The 25,225-nt window shown below is 32.5% G+C and overlaps 2 protein-coding genes across 2 annotated transcripts; both read left to right on the forward strand.

Moving 5' to 3' along the window:
- The first annotated feature begins 435 nt into the window (after positions 1 to 435).
- Positions 436 to 5,877, forward strand: LOC134697717 (heat shock 70 kDa protein 12A-like). The gene is made up of 6 exons (XM_063560002.1): positions 436 to 462; positions 1,136 to 1,276; positions 1,582 to 1,881; positions 2,279 to 2,503; positions 3,595 to 3,751; positions 4,586 to 5,877. Exons 1-6 carry the CDS (start codon positions 436 to 438, stop codon positions 5,683 to 5,685), a joined length of 1,950 nt encoding a protein of 649 aa, XP_063416072.1. The 3' UTR covers positions 5,686 to 5,877.
- Positions 5,878 to 19,077: 13,200 nt separating this feature from the next.
- On the forward strand, positions 19,078 to 24,246 carry LOC134696037 (heat shock 70 kDa protein 12A-like). The gene is made up of 4 exons (XM_063557588.1): positions 19,078 to 19,364; positions 20,095 to 20,319; positions 20,585 to 20,741; positions 21,812 to 24,246. The coding sequence occupies exons 1-4, from the start codon at positions 19,182 to 19,184 to the stop codon at positions 22,984 to 22,986; spliced, it is 1,740 nt and encodes a 579-aa protein (XP_063413658.1). The 5' UTR covers positions 19,078 to 19,181; the 3' UTR covers positions 22,987 to 24,246.
- The last annotated feature ends 979 nt before the right edge of the window (positions 24,247 to 25,225 follow it).

Genomic DNA, 25,225 nt, shown 5'->3' on the forward strand with positions numbered 1-25,225 from the left:
TGTCTGTTAGACCTTGCAGAAAAGTTATTACTTTTGTAAGTTGTGAATGCAGTTTCATCTATACATACGCGACTTTAAATGGCATTATTTTCTTTTTCTCTAGATAAACGATCATGGGAAATTGTATTTCAAAATCACACGGAGAAACAGATTGTGTAAGTAATTAATAAAAGCTAACATCCTTGAGAGTTTTCGCATTAAATAGACGTTATTTACCACATATTTGTTATGAATACCTTGGGTTTTGCAGTTGCAATAACCTCAAAATTGCTTCATTATATTGTTATAATTAACTGTTTTTTTCTCTCTTTTCTGCAGAACTTAAATATGTGATAAAAAGATTATAGCATGTCTTTTCCATATTGGCCCGGGTATCATCCCTCGACCCATATCGGCCCTCTGATAAAGCCTCGAGGCTGTTATGGGAGTCTCGAGATGGAACCAGGGCCAATATGGAAAAGGGCATGTAAGAATCTATACATATTCAAATAATTATTATTTCATAGAATGTTTAGAAAATTATTGAATAAATGAGTAGTGCCGATATGTGTTTGTTGCCAATTAAGGAAGTCTGCTGCTCAGTTTCATAATAAATAACTTTCCATAAAACTAGTATATATTGATAGGAGATTAATTGAAGAAGCAAATAAGAAAGAAAAAAATAAGGGGTCAATGTGCTTGTTTTTGAGATATTAGTCATTGTAATTTTGGCGGGAAAATGGTCTCACTTGACTTTTCATAGCTTTATCATTGACCAGGCAAAGTTCTCAAAAATTATCAAAAAGTAAAATTGCTTTTAATTATACATGGAAAAGATATATAAAAAGAAATAAGAGGGTTCATGGGCAAAGTTTTTTAAGGCATTGAAATGGATAAAACCAGAGAATTTCGAAAATCTGACAAAAACTCCAAAACATGACAAGCAAACATCCTTAAACTTATACAGTGCTGTAACAATAAATCATTAAGACTTATCGTGCTTCCTTTAATTCCGCCAAAGTACAAATGTACGTATCTATACGATTTTGTTATTTTACATTATTTTCTTATTTAAATTCTCTTCAATTTTATTATGCTATGAGTATTTATGTATTCTTAATTTAACCATTATGTTTTATCATTTGGTCCATTGCAGGATATCAATGTTTCCTGTTACAATGACCCAAGTGACGTCTATGTAACTATAGATGATAACGCAGTAAACGATTTTCAAGATAATATACATGTAACAGAGCCAGTAAATACTGATGAAAGCAGTATACCGGTATATGACCAGGTAAATGTTAAAGTCACTATGACTAGGTAGAAATAACAAAAACGAAAAAAGAAATACATTTTTTTCTAAATCGTAACTTTTCTTGTCATTATCGTTAATTGTTTTAATTCATTTTCGAGTTTTGCATTTGCAAAAAGAAGAGGTTGCATAATAATAATTCACGTTTTAGTAATTGATAAGCACTAGCCTTTTTATATGATCAACATATTTCAGATCCTTTCATGGTACCGTAAAATATATCAAGATAATCAGCTATAGTACAAACAAGTTTAGTTTTTTTAAATGTTAATTTTATCTTACTGCAGTTATTTTCAAACAACCATATTTTGGTGGCAGCGATTGATTTTGGAACGTCGTATTCTGGATACGCCTTTTCATTTCGACACGACTATCAACGAGATCAGCTTAAGATATCAACCAATCTGTGGGCACATAACAGCGGGCTATCACCAAAGGCTCCATCAGCAGTTTTGATTGGTCCAGATCGTGAAGTTAAAGCATTTGGATATGAAGCACACAGTAAATACAACGAATTAATAGAGAGTGGTTATGAGATAAATCATCTTTATTTTGAAAAGTTTAAGATGATTTTGTATACTGTCGAGGTATATATATATATATAGATTTATAATTGTCATTTCTGTATAAAAGAAATTTCTATCCAATTATGAAAATCAGTTCAAATACATCTGGAATTTTCATCCAGTCATATATTTCAAGGAATCATGGCTGCAAACAAAATTCACCGTAGATCTATTATAACGATTGTTATGCTCTTTAGTCGTTTAAAAAGTTTGACTTCTCAAATATTTAATACAGTGTACCTCAAAAACTCGTGTTTGGGTAGTTATTATATTTATATTTTTAATAGGTGTAAAGTGTTTACGAAAAAGCGTATTAACTTTTCTTAATATTATCTTGACTGCACCTTAAACCTCTCCAAAGAGAACTATACAGGTGCAGCCAAGAATACTTATTACATGTATGAACACATTTTTCCAGAATCTCAACAACTTAACTGTAATCCAGGATATATGTGGAAAAGAAATGCTTGCTATTGATGTGTTTGGCTTGGTCATCGAATATCTTCGAAATCACCTGCTTAGTCGACTGGAGAGCCAAGACTCTAAATCAATGCTCCATGAAGATATGATACAGTGGGTACTCACTGTACCTGCCATCTGGGGCGAGAAGGCAAAACAATTTATGCGATATGCGGCTGCTAAGGTACGTTTTTTTATTACAACATTACAAAACAAAAATCAAATTAAATACCTTTAAACACAATTTTTTAGTTTGATTGCCCTTTGAGCATCTTATAACAATAAAAGTAATAAAATTGAGAATGGAAATGGGGAATGTGTCAAAGAGACAACAACCCGACCAAATAAAAAAACAACAGCAGGTCACCAACAGGTCTTCAATGTAGCGAGAAATTCCCGCACCCGGAGGCCTCCTTCAGCTGGCCCATAAACAAATATATACTAGTTCAGTGATAATGAACGCCGTCTAGAAAAATACAAAATTAATTAACACCTGGTATTAAGCTACATGCGGGTGCTGATGTTATATATATATTTTTTTGCTACTTTAATAATATAGAAAGATCACAGTTTCAAACACTAAGTCATATCGCTTGTCTTAAAGCATGATCACTGGTATAAAAGCAGTCCAGACTTTCGTGTTTTGGTTTAAGTATGACCCGCTAATTGTTGACGAAAATTAAACTTAGATGGATTTGGCTATTTGTTAGGTCCTTTTTGGTCATACAGCTCCTTAACTGTTTCGATTCTTGTACATCAGTGGCTTTCAAATATAGAGATTTGGGCGTTTCTTAATAAATACATAAAAGCGCCTCTGACACAATTTACGAAGTACTAGTATTGTTTTCATGTTGTGTAGCCTTATTTCATAAAAAAGTAGAAGATGTGGTATAATAGCCAATGATACAACGTCCTAAAAGAGACGAAAACTACACAATTAACACCATAGAACACCGTACTGGTTTCAACTATGAGTCACCGAATACTAAATCGATCGAAAGGATATTGTATAAAACGCAGATTTAAAGTTGTAGGATATCTCTGACATAAATCTATAGTTGTGAAAAAATTTGAGTTTTGTGGAATCTGTCGATTACGTTTTTAGGACTTTGGTTTAAAAAGGAAAGGACAGATTAACAATTACATGCATATTTCGATATCGAATAATTGAATAAAGAGGACGATGCTTTAGAACGGGAAATGTAGCAGGTTTAAAATACCAATGTTCACAAATTATGATGCTCATCAAAGTGTATATTATCCTTTATATTTCAGGGAGGCATTCCAAACGAACATTTAATTCTCGCTTTAGAACCAGAGGTTGCGTCACTTTACTGTAGACATTTTCCACTAAGTCTAACAATTTATGGAACAAGAAGTTGCACAGACTCATTAGAAAATGGATCAAAATATCTGGTGTTGGATATTGGAGGTACTATTAGACAAAAAAAAAACAGAAAAAAAATTACACCAATCTTTTGTTTTGTAATTAAAACGAGACAAGGGTACAGTATGAAGAATGAATGATAACTTTAAAGCATAAACAAGCAGTGTTGAAGATTTGAGCGTAAAAAGAGGATGAATCAAAAGATTTGGTGTATTAATCTATCATGACACGATATTCCTACACGCTGCTTACAAAAACCAAATAAAAAAGGAATATTGGTCCTTAATTGCTGTTCTTCTACCTTTACCCGCTTGATGTATAAAAAAAGGTCCATATCACTCATCTGCTAGAAGTTAATCTTGCTACATATTTATGAACATAAAATAAGAAGTATCAAGTCGAATGAAAGTATAGCAACCAAACTAGATTGGATAAGATAAATATGGTTATTTAAGTTAGAACGACATCCATTCGGTTTTTTTGCTTTTTGGTTTATAGCTCTTCATATTTTCATTAAGCTTTGGGTTTTCAAATATTCTGACCACGAGCATAACTGAAGGGACGTTGATTGTCGAAATGCGCCTGTGAGTCAGATTTTTTTTTTATATTATTCTAATAGTGTTCAGTGATCAAGAAATGCAAGTATGATCATTTTAAAAAAAAACATATTTGTAGTAGAAGTTCATAAGTGAGTTTAATTTTTTTTTATTGCATATTGTATTATATTTCAACTCTAAAATGTGAATTTAAACGAACTTCAACCATCCTCCGTCTATACCGTTTTTACAGTGACAAACAGAGAGGTAGTGCTGGATATAAAAAGTAACAATTATGCCTATTGAGAAGCTGTTTACAAATCATATTTTGTTTTGCTTGTAGGTGGAACTGTTGATGTGACAGCGCATGAAATACAAAGTGATGGAACACTTAAAGAGTTGTACCAAGCCTCTGGGGGCTCGTGGGGTGGTACAACAGTAGATAACGAATTCAAGAAATTACTTATCACGATATTTGGTTCTGAAGTTATTGCTGAAACAACTACTGACTACCCTAGCGAAATGGTTGATATAATGCTAGATTTTGAAATGAAAAAGAGAACGTTTGAACCGGGCATTACTAAACACGTGAGTTTAAAATGTCCCACGTGTCTATTTTCTACTTATCAAAAGAAAAACAATGCCAGTATTGAAGAAACAATCGTTAACACCCCAATCGGTGACAAAATCAAATTTTTGAGAGATAAGCTTATTATAAATTCAGAGAAGTTTGAAAGTTTGTTTGATAATACTGTTAACAAACTAGTAATGCATCTGAGAAAACTTCTTCATTTAGAACATTTGATGGATATAACAACAATCCTTCTTGTTGGTGGGTTTTCAGATTCCATTATCATCAAAAACAGTATTTTGTCCAACTTTCCAAATATACGTATCATTAACCCTGAGGATTGTTCTCTGGCAGTCCTAAAAGGTGCCGTTTTGTATGGACACAATCCAAAGGTAATAAAATCAAGAATATGCAAGTTTTCATATGGAATCGGCATTCATGTCAAGTTTGAGGAAGGTGTTCATCCAGAGGAAAGAAAACGTACAATAAGTGGTAGTGATATTTGTGATGACGTCTTCGATGTTCACTTGAATCTAGGAGAAAGAGTTGAAATAAATACACCAAGATTAGAAAAAGTTTACCATGCACAAAATAATCCTGCCAATATCGCATACCTGGACGTATATGCTTCTACTTCTGAATCGCCCATGTTTGTGACAGATGAATCGTGCAATAAAATAGGATACGTCATCTTAGAACTCTCAGGAGATAAGGAGACAAACGAAAGTACAGAGGAAACAGAAACGAACATAGAGGGGACAGAAACTAGAATATTTGTCAGTTTTCATTACATTGGCTCCGAACTAGGAGTGGTTGTTAGGGAAGCAAAGACAGACAAAATGTTAAGAGCAAAATTTGATTTCATGGGATAAATATTGCAAGTTTGGGCTTAATATGAAAAAATGTCTTTGCGTGATTGTTTTTAATCTTTAATAGCATGCAGTACTGTATTGAGGTAACTGTACTATTAAGAGACTCTGGTTATATAAAGTGTTTTTACACGAACATCTTTTTCCATACTTGAAAACAAAATCCTTTTTTTTATTATTCGATTTAGTAAGGAAACCGACTAAACTATTTGAAATAATTAAATGTTATACTTTTGTTTATCTCTTATTTTTTTGTCTATAATATAATAGTATATATATGCTCTGGAAAAATTGTAAAGTTGTACAATTTTAGTACAAATTAAAATTTGTACAGTATTTTTGTACAAATTATCAGAGTTTTCTGATCTCTTTACATAATTAGATAGAATAAGCAGTGTCTTTGCTTAAGCTTGAAACTGTTTTTTTCTCGATATTTTTGTTTTATATAAAAACTAGTGTTGTCAAATCGTACATTTTTGCCTAACCGGTTACTCGGGTAATCGTTCGACCGATTAACCGGTTAACCGGTAGTTTAAGTTGATGTTTGAAGGCCTTATCTATAGTATCCTATACATAGATATAAGATGTGGTATAAGTGTCAATGTGACAACCTTCCACCAAGTCATACATTTTCGTTTTTATAATACGATAAAATTCAGTTTGTCCCTTGGTATTAGATGGCTTGTCTGTGAAGATTCCTGACGAAATTTGACTTTTGATCATCAAATTCACCGTATCAACTATGGCGTTTGTTCTATTTTCAGATTTAAAAATAAAACAAAAAATCTTGATCTCGTAGAATTTAATATGTCTGTCTGAAACCGATGATTCTCTCATTTCTCTTGTCTCCGAAAATAATGTGAAGTGTTTCGATTTCAAATTAGTGAGCCAAACTTGTTACTCGTAGTATCAAGTATACATTAGTTTGCATTTCACAATTTTAAGTTAGCATTTCATTGAAAGTATGACAACGCGTTGCACGATGGAGATTGAACATACGGAATATAAGGGGGTAAATGAAATAATAAGTAAATCGTAAAATTTAATTTTATTCCTGATTTAATGTTAGTGTTAAAAAACATGTATACTAATTATGTTTCTTTAATATCTTGCCCCGAGCTAAGAGACAAGTTCTAATTAATTTTATATTTTTGGATTAACAATAGCAATCAATATACTGGACAATTGATCTGTTTAGTTAATTACCACGACAATTTATAAAGAAAACATAAACAATTTCAATACAAATTTATAAATATAAATCTATCAAAATTGAAAAACAGTTCGGTTAACCGGTTAGCGATTTTGGTATTCGGTATTCGGTCGTTCAAACGATTAACCGGTTAACCGTTGACAACACTAATAAAAACACTAAAATATATTTTGTTGACATAAAATTTGGAATAGGACGAAACATAAAAATAAAAACTAAACCAATCGGGTGTCCTCATTTGTAGTTTTATGACATAGAGGGCAGTGCTTGATGTTATGTTAAAGTATCTAAATTTGTGAGAAAACTTCGAACTGGATACTTATTGAAGATAAACTTGTTTCACCTGGTGAAAGAAGGTGTGTGTCAAAAGCCTTATAACTTTAAAAAAAAACATGTATACAATACATTATCATTTGTACAACATAATAATTTGTACACAACATAACTATATACTTTATATGTTAAAAGTCAACATTGTGGACGTTTTAACGAAATTTTAGATTACTTTATCAATAGATTTACAGCTGAAAGCCTATGTCAAGGTACCCATTATCTAACAATAAAAATTCTAAATGTTCCTATTATGCATCATTTAGAACTGATAAATGTCATGCAATTACCTTTGCTATAACTAAATAACAATTAAATAAAAATGTAAGCAATGCACAAGCTATAGTAGTTTTATCGAAACTTAATATGTTAATTGTCTATCAAATTTCTAAAAAGAAACCTGATAGTCTCATAAATTAACATCGTAACACTATCTTTTCATCTTCCTTGTTGTTGAGAATATATTTGTATATATTTTCATTCCGGTGGTTTCATAAGAAGCCTTCAACAAAGTTTCAGCGTAAATAGAAGTAAGTAATTTTTAATGTTATTTCTGACTGGAACCAGTAATTGCTGTACATGCTCACATTTGTTTTTAGAAATTACTATCCAAATCCTAAAACATTCATAATCGGCGTTTCACACGCTAATAGAAGGGAACCAGGAGATATAAAAACAATTTTAATATAAAAAAGAAGATGTGATAGGATTGCCAATGAGACAACTATCCACAAAAGACCAAAATGACAAAAACATTAACAGTTTTAGGTCACCGTACGGCCTTCAACAATGAGCAAAGCCCATACTGCATATAATCAGCTATAAAAGGCCCCGATTAAACATGTATATAGTATATAATGTATGTATTTTAAGGAATTTTGCAATCCATTGACAAATCAAACAAACCCGTTGTTGTTGGTTAGATTTTACATTAATCGAAAATAGGCAGTTTCGAATAAAATCCATTGCAATAATCTCCCTTGATATATATTTTTACATTTACGTTTAGTGTCTGAAACATTTTAACAAAAATATCTATGTCTTAGGGCTGTGATTGTGATTGTTGATTAGAGCATTCGATAAATTTGTTCTTTATTCAGATATAATTTTGATGTGTTTTTGTCATGTTTTTATTAAGGAGTAATAACATGATCATCTTTACATATACTGTAAACCAACTTATTTTCGCGAGCGATTTATTTTCGCGACGTGAAACTAAACGCGAATATAAATCGTCGCGAATATGTTAATTTTGGATCTTTCCTTATTAAACTTCATCAAGTAAATCAGAAAATCGCGAAATTAAATAGCTGCGAAGTGATCAAGAGAGGATAAAACGCGAAATAAAGTATCCGCGAAAATAATTTGTTTACAGTATATGAGAGCATGTCACTTTGTACTAGTAATTGTTTGGCTTTAAAACTATTTTGATAAGAGCGTCACTGATGAGTGTCATGTAGACGAAACGCGCGTCTGGCGTATTAAATTATAATCATGGTATCTTTGGTTACTATTGACAACATGAAATATCAATAGGAATTCACAACTAGATCTACACAAAAAACCAGAGAAGATTGCTGACAACGTTTTTGATAAAACCTTGAGTAAACACTAAGGTACAATCAGTGCAATTGTTTTCCTTTTACTCAAATTACAATTGTGTGAGATTCACAATTGATTGCCTATTACGATGAGGTGTCCTTAATATCACAGTAAAGTAACCGAATGTTCATATTTAGTTTCTTTCGGAATCGACATCTTAATCTATGGTTAATAAATAAACTTAATCTGTTAATTGTCTATCAAATGTCTAAAGAATGATAGTCATATTTTTATCGTATTACTGTATCTTTACATCTTCCTTCTTGAGAATAGAAATTACAATTAGACCTTTTTCAACATCTCTCGACACCTTATGATGAACTTGGCCCAGTAGTTTCAGTGGAAAATGTTATTAAAATTTTACAAATTTTACGAAAAATGGTTAAAAATTGACTATGAAGGGCAATAACTCCTTAAGGGGTCAACTGACCATTTCGGTCATGATGACTTATTTGTAAATCTTACTTTGCTGAACATTATTGCTGTTTACAGTTTATCTCTATCTATAAAAATATTCAAGATAATAACCAACTAGAGGCTCTAAAGAGCCTGTGTTGCTCACCTTGGTCTATGTGAATATTAAACAAAGGACGCAGATGGATTCATGACAAATTGTTAAAAAATTACTTTAAAGGACAATTAATCCTTAGGGGGTCAGTTGACTATTTTGGTCATGTTGACTTATTTTTAGGTCTTATTTTGATGAACATTATTGCTGTTTACAGTTTACCTCTATCTATAATAATATTTAAGATAACCAAAAACAGCAAAATTTTCATAAAACTACCAATTCAGGGGCAGCAACGCAACAACGGGTTGTTGGATTCACCTGAAAATTTCAGGACAGATAGATCTTGACCTGATAAACAATTTTACCCCCATGTCAGATTTGCTCTAAATGCTTTGTTTTTTGAGTTATAAGCCAAAAACTGCATTTTACCCCTATGTTCTATTTTTAGCCATGGAGACCATCTTGGTTGGTTGACCGGGTCACGCCACACATTTTTTAAACTAGATACATCAATGATGATTGTAGCCAAGTTTGGTTTAATTTGGCCCAGTAGTTTCAGAGGAGAAGATTTTTTGTAAAAGTTAACGGAGACGGACGACGACGACGACGGACGCCTAGTGATGGGAAAAGCTAGGCCAGGTGAGCTAAAAAGGTAAATACTGGACTGTCCGTATGTCCGTATCACACTTGTGAACACGACCAAATTGGTATTTTTCAACCGGTCTTCACCTTAGTTGATGTACATATTCAATTTCTGGATGGATATTCAGATATAGATTTTGAAGGTCTAAGGAAAGTATCACATCTATTTTTATTTTTTTTTATCAACGGCAGACTTCTCTGCTTCAAGACATTTTATTTGAGTTTATGTTTTCATGATGAATTTTGAAGAAAAAAAATAATTGACTTCTCGTTTTAATGTTACAACATCTACAGCAGTACATACTTTTTCGTACATACATGCGTATGAAATTTATAATTCAAGTTGTTAGTAAACACTATAGAGCTCGTTGACATTGCAAAATCAATATAGTCAGTGCTAGGCAGGGGCTTGGAGACCACCGGCTGATGTCTCGAAAACAACATATCTTGTCCCTTCGTCATAGTGTTCTTCTCCTGTTCCTGAAAATGACATTTTGGTTTCTTACAAAAAGTTGATACACTGTCATTGGTGTATTTTGTTTTGTTTTCACCGGGTCAGAATGTTTCTCTATATTCAATTTGCGGAACAAAGCTTTGTACCTTTTTCGGTTCTTTTTTTTTCCATTATTTATGACCATACATAAGGGATGTTTTGGATCAAAATAAGGAGAAATGGTCTGCTGCATTTTCCGGAGCCCTGTGTTCTCCTTAGAGACAAAGTTTATCCAAGTCGTCATCCTTTAGTTATACCATTTACAACACCTCAAATTAATCGTAAGCTATAATATTTGATAGAAAGAGCAGAAAATTTAATAGCGTGATTGGTGAATACAGAATTCAAGTGGAACACCAAATTGGTGAATTTAAAATATATAAAGTATTGGGTACATTATGGAGGTACCCAAGGCCAAAACTAACAGACACTTTGGAAACATGTGCCGCCTTTGTCAACAGACATAATACGTTGTTTAATTGAATTTTAACAACAATTTAGTATGCTTTGTTTTTTTCATTTTCCAAATTCCACCAGGACAGCTAGAAGCTCTACGTCTCAAAAGATAGACTAAAAAATATCCATGTTATTTGGACTCTGTAGGAAAGTTGTATCATTGTCAATGAAAGTAATCTAATCAATAATGATTTATTTTTTTTTAATTTTTGAGACGACCATTCACATTTTACCTGTCGTAGTCGTTCTCACCTGTAGGTGTCGAGAGATGTTGAAAAGGTCTATTCAAATCCCTAAACATTCATAATCGACGTTTCACACATTAGCAGGAGATTTAAAAACAGATGTAGACATGGTTATAGTATATAATATTTGTATTCTAATGCATATTGCAATCCATTGACAAATCGAACAAACCCGTTGTTGTTATTATTTGATTAGATTTTATATTAATCGAAAAAGGCAATTTAAAAAAGGTTCAATGACATTTAATTTGCAAGATTAATTGCAATAATCGCCTTTGTAATATGTAAACGTTTAGTGTCTGAATCATTTTGACAAAATGATCTATGTACTAGGGCTATTGTTCATTAGAACTTTCGATAAATTTGTTCTTTAAAGACAACGTTGGTTATAATTTTGATGTTTCTTGGTTTATTTTAATTGAAATACATATTTCCTCTACACCTTTATATGAGAACATTATACATTTGATAATATTAAATATCAATATGAATTCACAACTTGATCTTCATAAAATAAAAATGTTTGGTGACAATGATTTTGATAAAAACTTAAGGTTCTATCAGTACAATAAACTTAGTCTCAAATTAAAGTTGTGGTTTTTGTTATTATTTAAACTTCATTAATTTCGCATCGATCTTGTTTGAGTTAGGTGAAACCTCCATCTCAAAAATATTACCCGTTCGTATAACAGTTTTAGTATATTAGGATGTCATGATTTCATATCTGCATGTTCAGTTGTTTTCAATTTGATATTAGTAAATTTGGACAGGTTTAAACTTTGATTCAGTAATGTGCAGTTTGTTCTGATTGTACCTGAGGTTTTCGTATGGTCAGGAATCCCTTTTTATGTGCGCTGCCTTGTGACTCTTGTGTGACTATTCATGCTTGAAAACAAGTGAACGATAAAAATTGAAGAAAAGTTTCTCAACTTTTATAAAAAATCATTTGCAGATAAAGAATGGGGAATTGCATTACAAAACAAAGAAGTCATGGCTACGTGAGTAATAACACTGTATAAATACTGGGATTTTAATGTCTTAAAATTTAATTTTAATGCCATATTAATGTATATAAAATACCAATTAAAAAAACACACTTAATACAAATTGTGTGCCTCCGAAGCATTTGTTATGATTAACCGCTCAGCCAAAAAAGCATGAGTCAAGGATGTATGAGTATGTGAATAAATACCGTGCCCTATGAAAAAAAATCGACGATATCGGTTGCATTACGGGTGTTTTGCATACACAATTTATCATTTAACAATGATGAGATTTTTGCGAATCATACTTCCTTGATGGCTTTAATGAACTTTACATGGAAGACCTACCTTGTTTGTATTGGATACCCAAGCGTCACAAAATTTCGTACAAATAATGGTACATTGCTGGCTCACCTGCATAGTCGAATAAAGAGTTGTACATTTGATTGACAAAAATTCTGTCCGCCGTGAAAGAGGGTCCTCATAAATACTGTTAACTCGCGTAGTTGTATAAACCATATCTGTATTAAAAAAACAAACTCGAAAGTACTTCTGATAAGTTCTATCAAAACTTTTGACTTTTCAACCCTGTATACAACCGTTCCCCATGTGAAATTGAAAAATCGTCTAAAAGAAATAATCCACAATCTTTTCAAAATAAAAAAATAGTTGTATACGCTTTAAACTTATAATTTTGGGAAACCATTCGGCACAATTTAATACTAATGAACAAAAAGATAAAACATGATACACAGAGGAAGAAGGAATCAGTATGCTGTAGTTTCTTCTTGGCACAATACTTGTTGAATATGGAGGTATACTTTTTTAACAAATTGTCGGCATTTCAATTGGAACGAACTTGCCGATCTTTTTATTTTCATTGAATCAGAGTTCTTTCAGACACGTGTCAAAAACAAGAACATCTAAGAAGCCAGAACATTTACTTACGCATTTAAATATATTGCTGGTGTTCTTCCCAGCAACAATACAAACTTTTCTGATTTTTTTATTAATATATCCCCCAGAACAAGACATTAAAGAAATAACAGACACGGCTCCTTCCGCCTCAATTTTATACTGAAACCTCGAATTGACATACATGTTCATCTTCGTACCAGAATATATGATAAACGAGACGATTTTAATTTTGAAATTATCAATTGCATTAGTACATATTGTAGCAATTAAATAACTTCACATGCATATGCGATATATATTTCCCAACTAATTCGGGTATCAAGAGAATGCAGCTGCTGCTCAGACTTTTGAAAAACGTCACCAGTGTCTGCGAAGTAAATTGATGAACCAAGGGGTATGTCAAAGAACGTTTCGTCGTTTCTAAAACATGTACATCAGAAGGTATAAACACCGTGTTGTTAAATATTCTGTATAAGAAAATAATACATCATGGTGTTGCAGAATAAATTTTGGGTACTGACGTTGTGTATCCTCCTAATAACGTATATATTCTTATATTTGTCTTAATGAATATTATTTTTACTGCTACATCTGTTTTTGATGATATTCATTTGACGGGGCTCTATACTTATACATCCCGTCATTGTAATATTGGTCTTTGGTATTTTTTATTGTATTCTTATTTATCATTTCCGAAAATTTACTTTGTCCTTATGCCTTTTTGTGTTTCTTTGTTTTTTTGCTCGAAACTTATACACCTTTCATTATGTTCTTTGTCGTTTTGCCTTTTTGAGTTTCTTACTTGCATATTTGCTAGTGTTTATAGTGATAAAAATTTTAACAAAATAATGACTGATGTACGCCAATTTTGGACATTTTTACCTATTATATCTATTTGTTTTGTTAACATATCGTTGTCAATTTAATAGAATTTTATGCGACTGTAATACAATTTAGAGGTTAAGCTAGCTATAAAACTAGATTTAATCAACCATTTTCTATATAAAAACTGAAAAAGTCAGAAGCTTGACATTTTTTATCCCTTCGTTTTTCGTTTGATGTGTTTGAGCATTTGATTAGTGACTTTCCGTTTGGAATTTTCCTCGGCGTTTGATATTTTTGAGATGTTACTTTTAACATTAACTTTATAAAATACTTTTGCTATTAAAGTGTGTAAAACGTCTTTGATCCAATATGGATTTTACATTTGATCAAAGCAAATACTACTATTCATTTTCTGCAGGTTCTTTCCCTCGGATTTTGATTTATAATTTCAAATAAGAAAAAAAAGCAATAAAATATTTAAAGCCCATAAAGACACATCAAACAAGTAAGATAATAAAATTGAGAATGGAAATGGGGAATGTGTCAAAGAGACAATAACCCGACCAAAGAAAAAACAACAGCAGAAGGTCACCAACAGGTCTTCAATGTAGCGAGAAATTCCCGCACCACGGAGGCGTCCTTCAGCTGGCCCCTAAACACATATATACTAGTTCAGTGATAATGAACGCCATACTAATTTCCAAATTGTACACAAGAAACCACAATTAAAATAATACAAGACTATCAAAGGCCAAAGGCTCCTGACTTGGGACAGGCACAAAAATGCGGCGGGGTTAAACATGTTTGCGAGATCTCAACCCGCCCCTATAGTTTATTCTCATGAAACCATGCAAGTAAAAAGGTTAAAGAGAGTAGATCATGTATTGATCAGAATCAAAATAACTAAAATTAAAAATAAACATTTCAGAAATTATGTCAATTGAATGGATTAGACAGTAATCAGATTCACCACAATTTCATAATCTTCTCAAAATTGATATATTGGATTAACGCAGCATTTAGAAAATAGGTTTTTGGGAATAGTCAAGATACGTGGTCTCCTCATCAATAGGTATGACATATTCCCAGAAAAACATTAAGCAGACAAAGTTCAATCATTTGTTAATATAAAAGAAGAATTTAGTTTGAAGTTTTATAGAATTTCAAAATTATAAGTAGCTTTCTTCAAGTCAAAGGATTCATAAACGGAAGGTTGTACAGACAGCATTTTATATTCCAAGCTGTTTAGAAATTGTTTAGCATTTCACAGCGGTATAATACTTTTACTATAAAAGTTCACTACTTATTTTAATTAACTTTGTATCATTTTTGAACAGTTCTACCCTAGAACTGATTCTGACCTGTCCTATGACATTTTAGAATGGCTTTATGATAGATTATTCCGAAAATTCTGATATCCACTGTACATTGTACCATATGTCAAATTTAATTGAGTCAAGGCATTCCAATTGATATTATATACATGTAGTGTGTATTTCTGTGTTGTGATGTTGCACTTTTGTTTCAGATAAGAGAGAAGGTTTGGTACCATTTAATAGAGGCAACAGTAGTATACCGGTGTTCAAAATTCATAAATCGATTGAGGAAAAAACAAATCCGGGTTACAAACTAACTAGAGGCTCTCAAGAGCCTGTATCGCTCACCTGATTCTACTTGGGTTTTTGAAATCATATAAAAAAATATAAAATTTGGCTAAAAGTAACACCACAACCTCATAAGAAAAGGAACATTCAGGCTATGTTTGACTTCATTCAATTCAGTGGTTCTCTAGAAGAAGACTTTTGTATGCATTTCCCATAGTGTCCTATGTTAAACTAAGTCCTTTGTGGGCAGCCATATTGGATGATGGATCGGCTACAAAATAACAACACTTGGTCAGCACCTCATAAGGAACATTCAGGCCATGTTTGGTTTTACTCCATTCAGTGGTTCTCTAAAAGATGTCATTTGTATGCATTTCCCATATGGTCCTATGTTAAACTAAATCCCCCGCTGGCGGCCATCTTGGATAACTGATCGGCTACAACGTAACAACACTTGGTCAGCACCTCATAAGAAACATTCGTATCATGTTTTGTTCCATTCCATTCAATGGTTCTCTAAAAGAAGTCATTTGTATGCATTTCCCATAGGGTCCTATGTTAAACTAAGTCCATCGCTGGCGGCCATCTTGGATAATTGATCGGTTACAAAGTAACAACACTTGGTGAGCACCTCATAAGAAACATTCGTGCCATGTTTTGTTCCATTCCATTCAGTGGTTCTCTAAAAGAAGTCATTTGTATGCATTTCCCATAGGGTCCTATTTTAAACTCAGTCCCCCGCTGGCGGCCATCTTGGATAATTGATCGGCTACAAAGTAACAACACTTGGTCAGCACCTCATTAGGAACATTCATGCCATATTTTGTTTCATTCCATTCAGTGGTTCTCTAAAAGATGTAATTTGTATGCATTTCTCATAGGGTCTTTTGTTAAACTAAGTGTCCCGCTGGCGGCCATCTTGGATAATTGATCGGCTACAAAGTAACAACACTTGGTCAGAAACTCATAAGGAACATTCGTGCCATGTTTTGTTTCATTCCATTCAGTGGTTCTCTAGAAAAAGTCATTTGTATGCATTTTCCATAGGGTACGATGTTAAACTCAGTTCCCCGCTGGCCGCCATCTTTGATGATGGATTGACTACAAAGTAAAACACTTGGTAACCACCTCATAATAAATTTGTGCCATGTTTTGTTTCATTCCATTCAATGGTTCTCTAAAAAAAGTCATTTGTATGCATTTCCCATAGGGTCCTATGTTAAACTAAGTCCCCCTCTGGCGGCCATCTTGGATGATGGATTGGCTACAAAGTAACAACACTTGGTCAGCACCTCATAAGGAAAATTCATGCCATGTTTGGTTTCATATTCCATTTAGTGGTTCTCTAGAAGAAGTCATTTGTATGTATTTCCCGTAGGGTCCTATGTTAAACTAAGTCCCCGCTGGCGGCCATCTTGGATGATGGATCGGCTACAAAGTAACAATACTTGGTCAGCACCTCATAAGGAATAGTCATGTCAAGTTTGGTTTCATTTCATTCAGTGGTTCTCTAGAAGAAGTTCAAAATGTAAAAAATTAACGACGACGACGGACGACGACGGATGCCAAGTGGTTAGAAAAGCTCACTTGTCCCATCGGGCCAGTCGAGCTAAAAATGAGGGCAAGACATAAAACGTTTAATACCGCTGCAATTATATGCATATGTCCTAAGTCAGAAATCATATTTAGTAGTTATCGTTAGTTGATGTGGTTCATAAAAAATGGAAACAACACGTTTATTAATTTATTGCGTCCGATGCGCTTTTCTGGATTTACCTTCATCAGGAACGCTCAAAGCCAAACATATGAAATCCGAAGATGTATAAGTACCGAAAGTCGTTGAAGAGCTGTATGTAATAAAAAATACATAAAATAAAAAGCCAAATACATCTAAAGCCAACTTTGCCTCAAGGAGTTGAAATCTTTGTTTCATAATTTCCAAATTTATAAACGGACAATTTTAGTAAAGTTTTTAAAATCATGTCAGGACCGACTACTAAACTGATTATACCCTCGGGGACTGATAGTCCAACGGCAGAGATATCGACCCAGTGATGTAAAAAATGGAAAACAACACGTTTAATAATTTATTGTTAACGTTTGAAATCCGAAGTGCTTCTCGTTTCTCTTTTTTTTAATTGACTGTTCGTTTCCTGTTTGAATGGGTTTTCACTAGTAAGTTTAAGGGGCCCTTTATAGCTTGCCGTTCGGTGTATGCCGCGGCTCCGCGTTAAAGACCGTTGGTTTTTACTTTTATAAATTGTGCCTTGGATGGAGAGTTGTTTTATTGGCCTGATACTACATCTTCCTATATCAATGCATATAGTATGATTCATTTTTATTAGGAAGATACACACATACCTGATCCAGATTATCCAGATAATGATGAAATATACTCCAGAATAGGTGAGATGAACAGAATACCATGTGCAGAATCATTAGTTTTTCAGGTAAAATTGCAAAAATGTAAAAAAAAATACAATGTTTTTGTCCTTAAATATCTGAAGTTTTTAAATGTGTGGAATTGTTTTAAAAAATAGAACGACGATTGTCCAGTGTCTTTATTTTCATTCAGAAACACCCCATTTATACTATAATACTGGTTATCAAAAGTAACGATACACAAGTTGAACTGCAATGTATTATAAAATTTAATGAACAAGAAAAACTTTTAAATTATGCAATTTTAAACGCATAATGATTAAAACAATCTGACCAAATATTAGAAAGTAAAAAAAAACCGTGTTATTGCACCCAGTGTTCAAATTTATTTTCGGAAATGATTTTTGGATGAAAATACGATTTTTGAAATAACAAAAATGTTCCATAAGAAATAAAAAAAAGCTATCGCGTATGCGTTCTTGTGCGCTTTTGCATTAAATAGATGGTATTATAAGAAATAAAACTGTATACATGTATATCAGAACAATTTGGCAATTAATTTCATTTGTTCATAGTATTGAATTTCATAATGTATGGAAAATACATTACCTTGTTTCGTTTCTGTTGTTGACTGGCCTATAGTCATAAGTATAGTCTATAAAAAAAACACATACAACGTCATACGTACCGTATCGTCCAGAGTAGGCGATACTGCCCAGAGAAGGAAAGAAAAAATATGAGTGTTAAGATTTGAACGATACCGATAAATTATGGTAATATATAAAAAGGATGTTATAAAATCGTGTTGACAAATTACGTCTGAACAAATAACCTTCTTTAGTTTCAAATGTAATACAATACAATTTGGTTTGTATATGTACAGTGATGTAGATACACATTTTGTTTTATCATCGTGCACCAAATAGTACACAGAAAATAAACAAAAAATGTCATGTGAGCATAACAATATAGTTGTATACTAGCTAAGCTCTTGATGAATGCAATAATACAGTAATTAGATTCCAATGAATAACGAACACCAGTGTAAAGCACGTTATACAGAAAGATAAAGCAAGAAGAGGACCATCAACAAACTCTTGTACTTAATTAGCTGAAGTTTCACTTCTTACATCCGTTTAACACCACTCAATTAAATACTTAAAATATATATTCTCCAGACGCCATCAAAGAATTACATTTTGGTGGCAGCCATTGATTTTGGAACAACTTTTTCTGGATATGCCTATTCGTTTCGACACGATTACGAAACAGACAAGCTGAAAATATATACCAATATGTGGGCACATAACAGCGGGCTATCGACAAAGGCTCCATCAGCAGTTTTGATTGGTCCAGATCGTAAAGTGAAGGCTTTTGGATATGAAGCACACAGGAAATACAACGAATTAATAGAACGTGAAGAGGGCATGGATCATCTATTCTTCGAAAAGTTTAAAATGATGTTGTTTACCACGAAGGTATACAAATTAAATATGAACCAAATTAAATTGCTTAGATCGACAATTTGTCACGCTTAGTAATACCCTTCATCAGAAACACTAAGGGCAACGGTTTTGGAAGCACAAAATGTATTAATATATGAGAAAACAACAGTGTGTACTACATCAATTAAATACATGTACATTAATTCAATTTTCAATACTAATAGAAAAAAATATTACAAAGTTTTAACAAAATGTATAATGAAGAATACTATTTAAAAAATAAAAGAATGGCATCGCGAAACGTTCAAATATACAGCTTGTTACTTTTTCTCAAATGAATAATTAGCTTGAACATAAATCCAACCTGATATTAATTAACGCACAGGTCAACTGCAGTTCAAGAATAAATTGGTGTTTAGAATATGCATACTGTTGACCTAGACCGTATATATTTGTCAACTATAAAGGGTCTCAACCTGACATAATTTGAAACAAATTAAAACGAAAGAAACAAAGGGTTTTGATTTATGAAAAAAACCATGCAGTCAACGTTAAACAATTAAGACAAACAGCGATAGAAGAAAACCTCCAAATAACAGTCTAATATGCGGTATGCTATCCAATGGGACGACTATCATCCAGTGATCAAAGAGGAAGAAATTAACAACAATTATAGTTCACCGTACAGTTATTTCGTTTTTTGTCAAAACATGTACATTTTATCGTCAGTTCTTGCTGCATTATAGTGCAACACATATTTCAGAATCTAAACAACACAACTTTGATACGTGATATTTCTGGAAAGGAGATGCTTGCTATAGAGATGTTTGCTTTGGTACTTGGATATCTACGGAACCATTTAATGCAAAGACTTCAGAACCGTGATACCGATGCCATACTGGAAGAAAACATGATACAATGGGTTCTAACTGTTCCGGCAATATGGAGTGAAAAGGCAAAACAGTTTATGCGATATGCAGCGGATAAAGTAATTAAATGAATTTACATGAATATGAGAAACTAAGTTGTTAATGAACAAATTACCCAAAAGTTTTGTTAATGGATATTTTAAAAAACATTTAAACAGTTTTAGTTGAAATAAATTTTTAAAATTAAATTTAACAAAAAATTGTTCGTTATTGCTTATAATTTAATGTAACTGATTTATAATGAAGACATAAAGAAAAGATTAACTGTACATTTTGTATGAATACAGCCATTTTAAACTTAAATCGAATGTACTTAATTTTCAGGGTGGTATTCCGAGTAAACACCTTATTCTCGCTTTGGAACCAGAAAGTGCATCGTTATACTGTAAATACCTACCACAATGCATCACCATGCAAGGCAAACGAATGACTGAAAACACATTAGAAAATGGAACAAAGTACATAGTGTTGGACATTGGAGGTATTTAATTGTATTATCAGTGTACATATATACAAGGGGCAGGATATTTCGAAAGACAACATTTTTTTTCAATCCAAGTCATAAAAATAGCACGATGAAGACCCACGTACTTTGACCTCTAATCATTGTGGTTTACTTTAACAAATTTTGACTTGGATGTAGAGTTGTCTAATTGGCACTCATATCACATCTTGTATTTATTTCAAACGAAAAAACGACTAAAGAACAATTTACAACTTTTGAAAGACTACATAGAAATATATGACTAAACGACCAGCATACTACACAAAAAACCGTGGTAATCTCATGTAATTCTGTAGGACAAGCAAAATTATCCTGATCTGTAACGTGCAGAAATACTGGAAATTATGTGAAAAATCCAGGCCAATATGAATAAGATTCTAAAATGTGAATATCTCTTTCAGCATTTCGCTCTGTTTATCTATCAAGAACTCGAAATGCCCATATTATAAAATAACAGTTGCCTGTTAAAAATCCGTCTGTGTTAAGCAGCTATAATCTTGACAAATTACGTCTGAACAAATAACCTTCTTTTGTGTCAAATGTAACACAATTCAAGTTGGCTATGTACAATCATGTATATACAAATTTTGTTTTATCATCGTGCACCAAATAGTACACAGAAAATAAACAAAAATGTCATGTGAGCATAACAATATAGTTGTATACTAGCTAAGCTCTTGATGAATGCAATAATACAGTAATTATCTCTTACTTTCATTTATGTCAATTCATCGACGCAAATTCTGTAAAGATGCATGTTTTATGTCAGAGATATTTAGAACTATGTTGTTGCATTACATGTGTCATCGATTGTGATTGTGCCTTTGCTATTTATAAGACTTTTTCCTGTACTGATTTGTGTTGAATGTTCCGTGTATATGTTGTTAGTCCAAACATAATATTTCGTAAAAATCCAAATATCCCGGGGGCTGTCTTCTTCATAGTATGGAAAACCTTCTATCTTTAGAGAACTAAAAACGATTAAAATAGCTGACAGAATATTCGGCAAACACTAAAAGTTAGAATCTACTAATGTTATGTTTCAGGCGGGACTGTTGATGTAACAGCTCATGAAATACAAAGAGACGGAACTCTCCAAGAACTATATCAAGCAACAGGTGGTTGCTGGGGTGGAACAACCATAGATCTGGAATTTCAGAGTTTGTTAAGCACGATATTTGGATCCGATGTCATTTCTAAAATAAATGATGAACATCCAAATGAAATGATAGATGTACTACTCGATTTTGAAATGATAAAGAGAAGCTACGAACCAGGTGTAACCTCTCACATCAGTATCAAATGCCCTTCGTACTTTTTCGAGGTTTATGAAAAGAAACATGGTGTCAGCATCAGGGAAGATGTTAAAAATACCTGTACAGGTGAACAGGTGAAATTTGTCAGAGATAAGCTACTCATATACGCAGATACGTATGAAGGTTTCTATACTAAAACTTTGGATAAACTTGTCAATCATCTCAGACAACTTTTACATTTAGACACATTGTCAGACATTACAACATTACTTCTTGTAGGAGGTTTTGCTGAATCAAAAGTGATTAAAAACAGCATCATTACAAACTTCCCCCTACTTCGTGTTATAAACCCAGACGATTGTTCCATGGCAGTGTTAAAAGGTGCCGTGTTGTATGGTCATGACCAAAAAGCGATTAGTTCCAGAATTTCCAAGTGTTCCTATGGAATTGGAACTCACGTTAACTTTCATGAAGGAATCCATCCGGAAACAAAGAAGCGTATTGTTAATGGTATAGAGATATGTGATGATATTTTTGATATGCACATGAGGTTGGGAGAAAGAGTTGAAATAAGTCAACCCAGGTTAGAAAAAATCTACCATCGGCGCGTTCGTCCTGATTTTTCAACTACTGCCTCTCTGTATGTCTATGCATCCACTTCTAACTCTCCCATGTTTGTTACCGATGACTCTTGTAATGTGTTAGGATGTTTGTCTATTGCGCTTTCTGGTGATAGAGATGGAAAGGTACAAAAGGCGCTTCCTGTCGATACTGACAAAACAGTACAAAGTGCGCTTTCTAAGGATACAAATAACACAGTACAAAGTGCGTTATCTGGGAATACAAATACAACATTACAAAGTGTACTCGTCAGTTTCCATTACGTTGGTACAGAACTAGGGGTGCTTGTTCGAGTGGCAAAGACCGGGAAAGTATTAGGAGCAAAGTTCGACTTTCTTTGTTAAAATTCAATAGTTGAATTTGAAAAATAATAACTTCGGTCGTTTAGCTATATATATAACTATATAAGCACAACTCTGATAAACAAATGAATTATATACGTTATAAAAACAATTGTGAAGATATTGATGATTTTTATTTATATTTTGTTGATGTAATTGTCAGATTCATACATGTATATAAAATACACACTACTTAAGAAATATTTGGGTAACAAAGTTCATAATTCCTTTGCCAAAAATGGCAAAAATTCTACACAGTAAAGTATGTGGTAAACAAATATGCAATATGTCATGACACAAAATCCCAACATACTCTTGACAAAACCCATTAGTAAAGTAACAGTGCTTCATTACTTCCCTGTGTTTTCAAAGTCACAATAAGGTATATATATTTATTGCATTTTCCTTTTCTTATATTTACAAAACAGAAGAAGAGATAGGATTGAATAGGTCAAAAAATGAGTGCGTACATCATGGTCCTTTTATTTAATTCTAAGCAAATGTAAAAAAAACAAACATTTTTTTTAGCGCTCTGATAATCAATTGAATAGATCGTATTAGGAGAACGTCCGTCTGTCATTCCCACTTGTCATATCGTACGAGTTTAAGAATTGTAGGCTCGCCTAAGGTTCTAAACGCCTAAATCCAATCATACGTTTAACAAGCACAGGACTAAACTTTGTGTGTTGATTTAAAAGTTGAATACTTAAACTTTCTATTTTTCTTCTCTTGCATCAACATGTACTTTATTCTTTTATACTATTTAATTCCCCATTGAAAGGCCTCCAATAGACCGAATGACTGTAAATTCATTGTTATCGATAGCCGATGACAAACAAGTTAAAGGCAAATGATTAAGTCATATAATAATATTACAAACATAAGTATTGTGGTTGGCCATGCTGTAATGCAAATCATTCTAACAGTTTTAAACTTATTCAACATGATGAAAGCACTCCCATAACTGTCTCCCTTTTCTACTTTTAAGATTACTTCCGCGCAATGAAAATTTGTATAAAATTTATTATAATTTCATTTATAATAAGCTTATTTTACAACGTGTAAGCATAGATGTAATACCATACACTGGCAGTAATACGATATGTAAACTAGAATCATTTTTGTATGTACATGTATTTAACTTAGAGTCAGTTTCTTCGTGTTGTTTGTTTAACTTTGCAAATTTTGAATAAACTATTTTGCAATAAAACAGTTCAGCATTCTTTTGAAGGAAATACACCTGTCAAATAAAGACGAAAATGTACAAAGATATTATATATTATCAAATAGAATAGAATAGAATGTCAATATAATACGCGTGTCAAATTTGTTTCTGCTGTCATTATGCTAACATTCCTTTACTAAATGATAACGGTAACAGTGTCATCGGGGGAATGGAGGATGGAAGATTGTTGATCAAAAATTTGAATGATTGGCTTCAAGTTATTGGATTGTGTGATGCCCCTGACCACACAATGGAGGAACAATCTGACTGGTAATGACAGACGAATGACTGATTGGTCGAATTTTTGGGAACTTTGAATATGAAACTCTGGTTCAATTTTTGGAACACGCGATGTATCAATAATTAAATTATTCTACACGGAATACTTTTGTTATGGATGGTTTGTGTTCAATCTAAAGTCCTTAAACCAATCAGATGAAATAAATTTGTTTACACACAGTCTGTATATAATAACTAATTTGACATGAATACTGTACATATAATAACCGACATTTAAATTAAGTGATATAATTCCATGTCAAATATTATACTATTTTTAAAACTTGGAATAATAGAGTCAAATTGATAGTCTGATAATAAATAAACCGACATCTTATTTCGAATCATGTTAGTTTTAAAGTCCTATATCATCAGAAATATATTAAAATACGGAATGAATTAAACGACTAAACACAGTAAATTAAAGTTCAAAATAACAAAATTGGAAATTGCATGATATTGCTCAGTCACAATTTTTTGACTTTCTTGTATGGGAAAACTACTTTTAGAATTTGCTTTGTGCGCAACTGCTTAGAAACATCAAAAACCGTTCTTATCATGTCATAATCAATAATAATGATAATAAACCAAGGATTTCGTTAGAATTATTTTACGACAACTTTAACCAAAAATATTGAGAAGACTTCAGTTTCTCAATATTTGTGTTTTTTTTAATACGGTGACCTATAGTTGTTAATTTCTGTGTCATGTTGGTCTCTTGTGGAGAGTTGTCTGATT

This window comes from Mytilus trossulus, chromosome 14 (genome assembly GCF_036588685.1).
Source record: "Mytilus trossulus isolate FHL-02 chromosome 14, PNRI_Mtr1.1.1.hap1, whole genome shotgun sequence".
Lineage (NCBI taxonomy): Eukaryota > Metazoa > Mollusca > Bivalvia > Mytilida > Mytilidae > Mytilus > Mytilus trossulus.

Excerpts from the sequence above, each read along its gene's own strand:
- LOC134696037 (XM_063557588.1), top strand. The coding sequence starts at position 19,182 with ATGTGGGCACATAACAGCGGGCTATCGACAAAGGCTCCATCAGCAGTT. Across the intron at positions 19,365-20,094 it reads TGATGTTGTTTACCACGAAG|AATCTAAACAACACAACTTT; the intron begins GTATACAAATTA and ends CACATATTTCAG. Across the intron at positions 20,320-20,584 it reads TGCGATATGCAGCGGATAAA|GGTGGTATTCCGAGTAAACA; the intron begins GTAATTAAATGA and ends CTTAATTTTCAG.
- LOC134697717 (XM_063560002.1), top strand. The coding sequence starts at position 436 with ATGGAACCAGGGCCAATATGGAAAAGG. Across the intron at positions 1,277-1,581 it reads GTATACCGGTATATGACCAG|TTATTTTCAAACAACCATAT; the intron begins GTAAATGTTAAA and ends ATCTTACTGCAG. Across the intron at positions 2,504-3,594 it reads TGCGATATGCGGCTGCTAAG|GGAGGCATTCCAAACGAACA; the intron begins GTACGTTTTTTT and ends TTTATATTTCAG.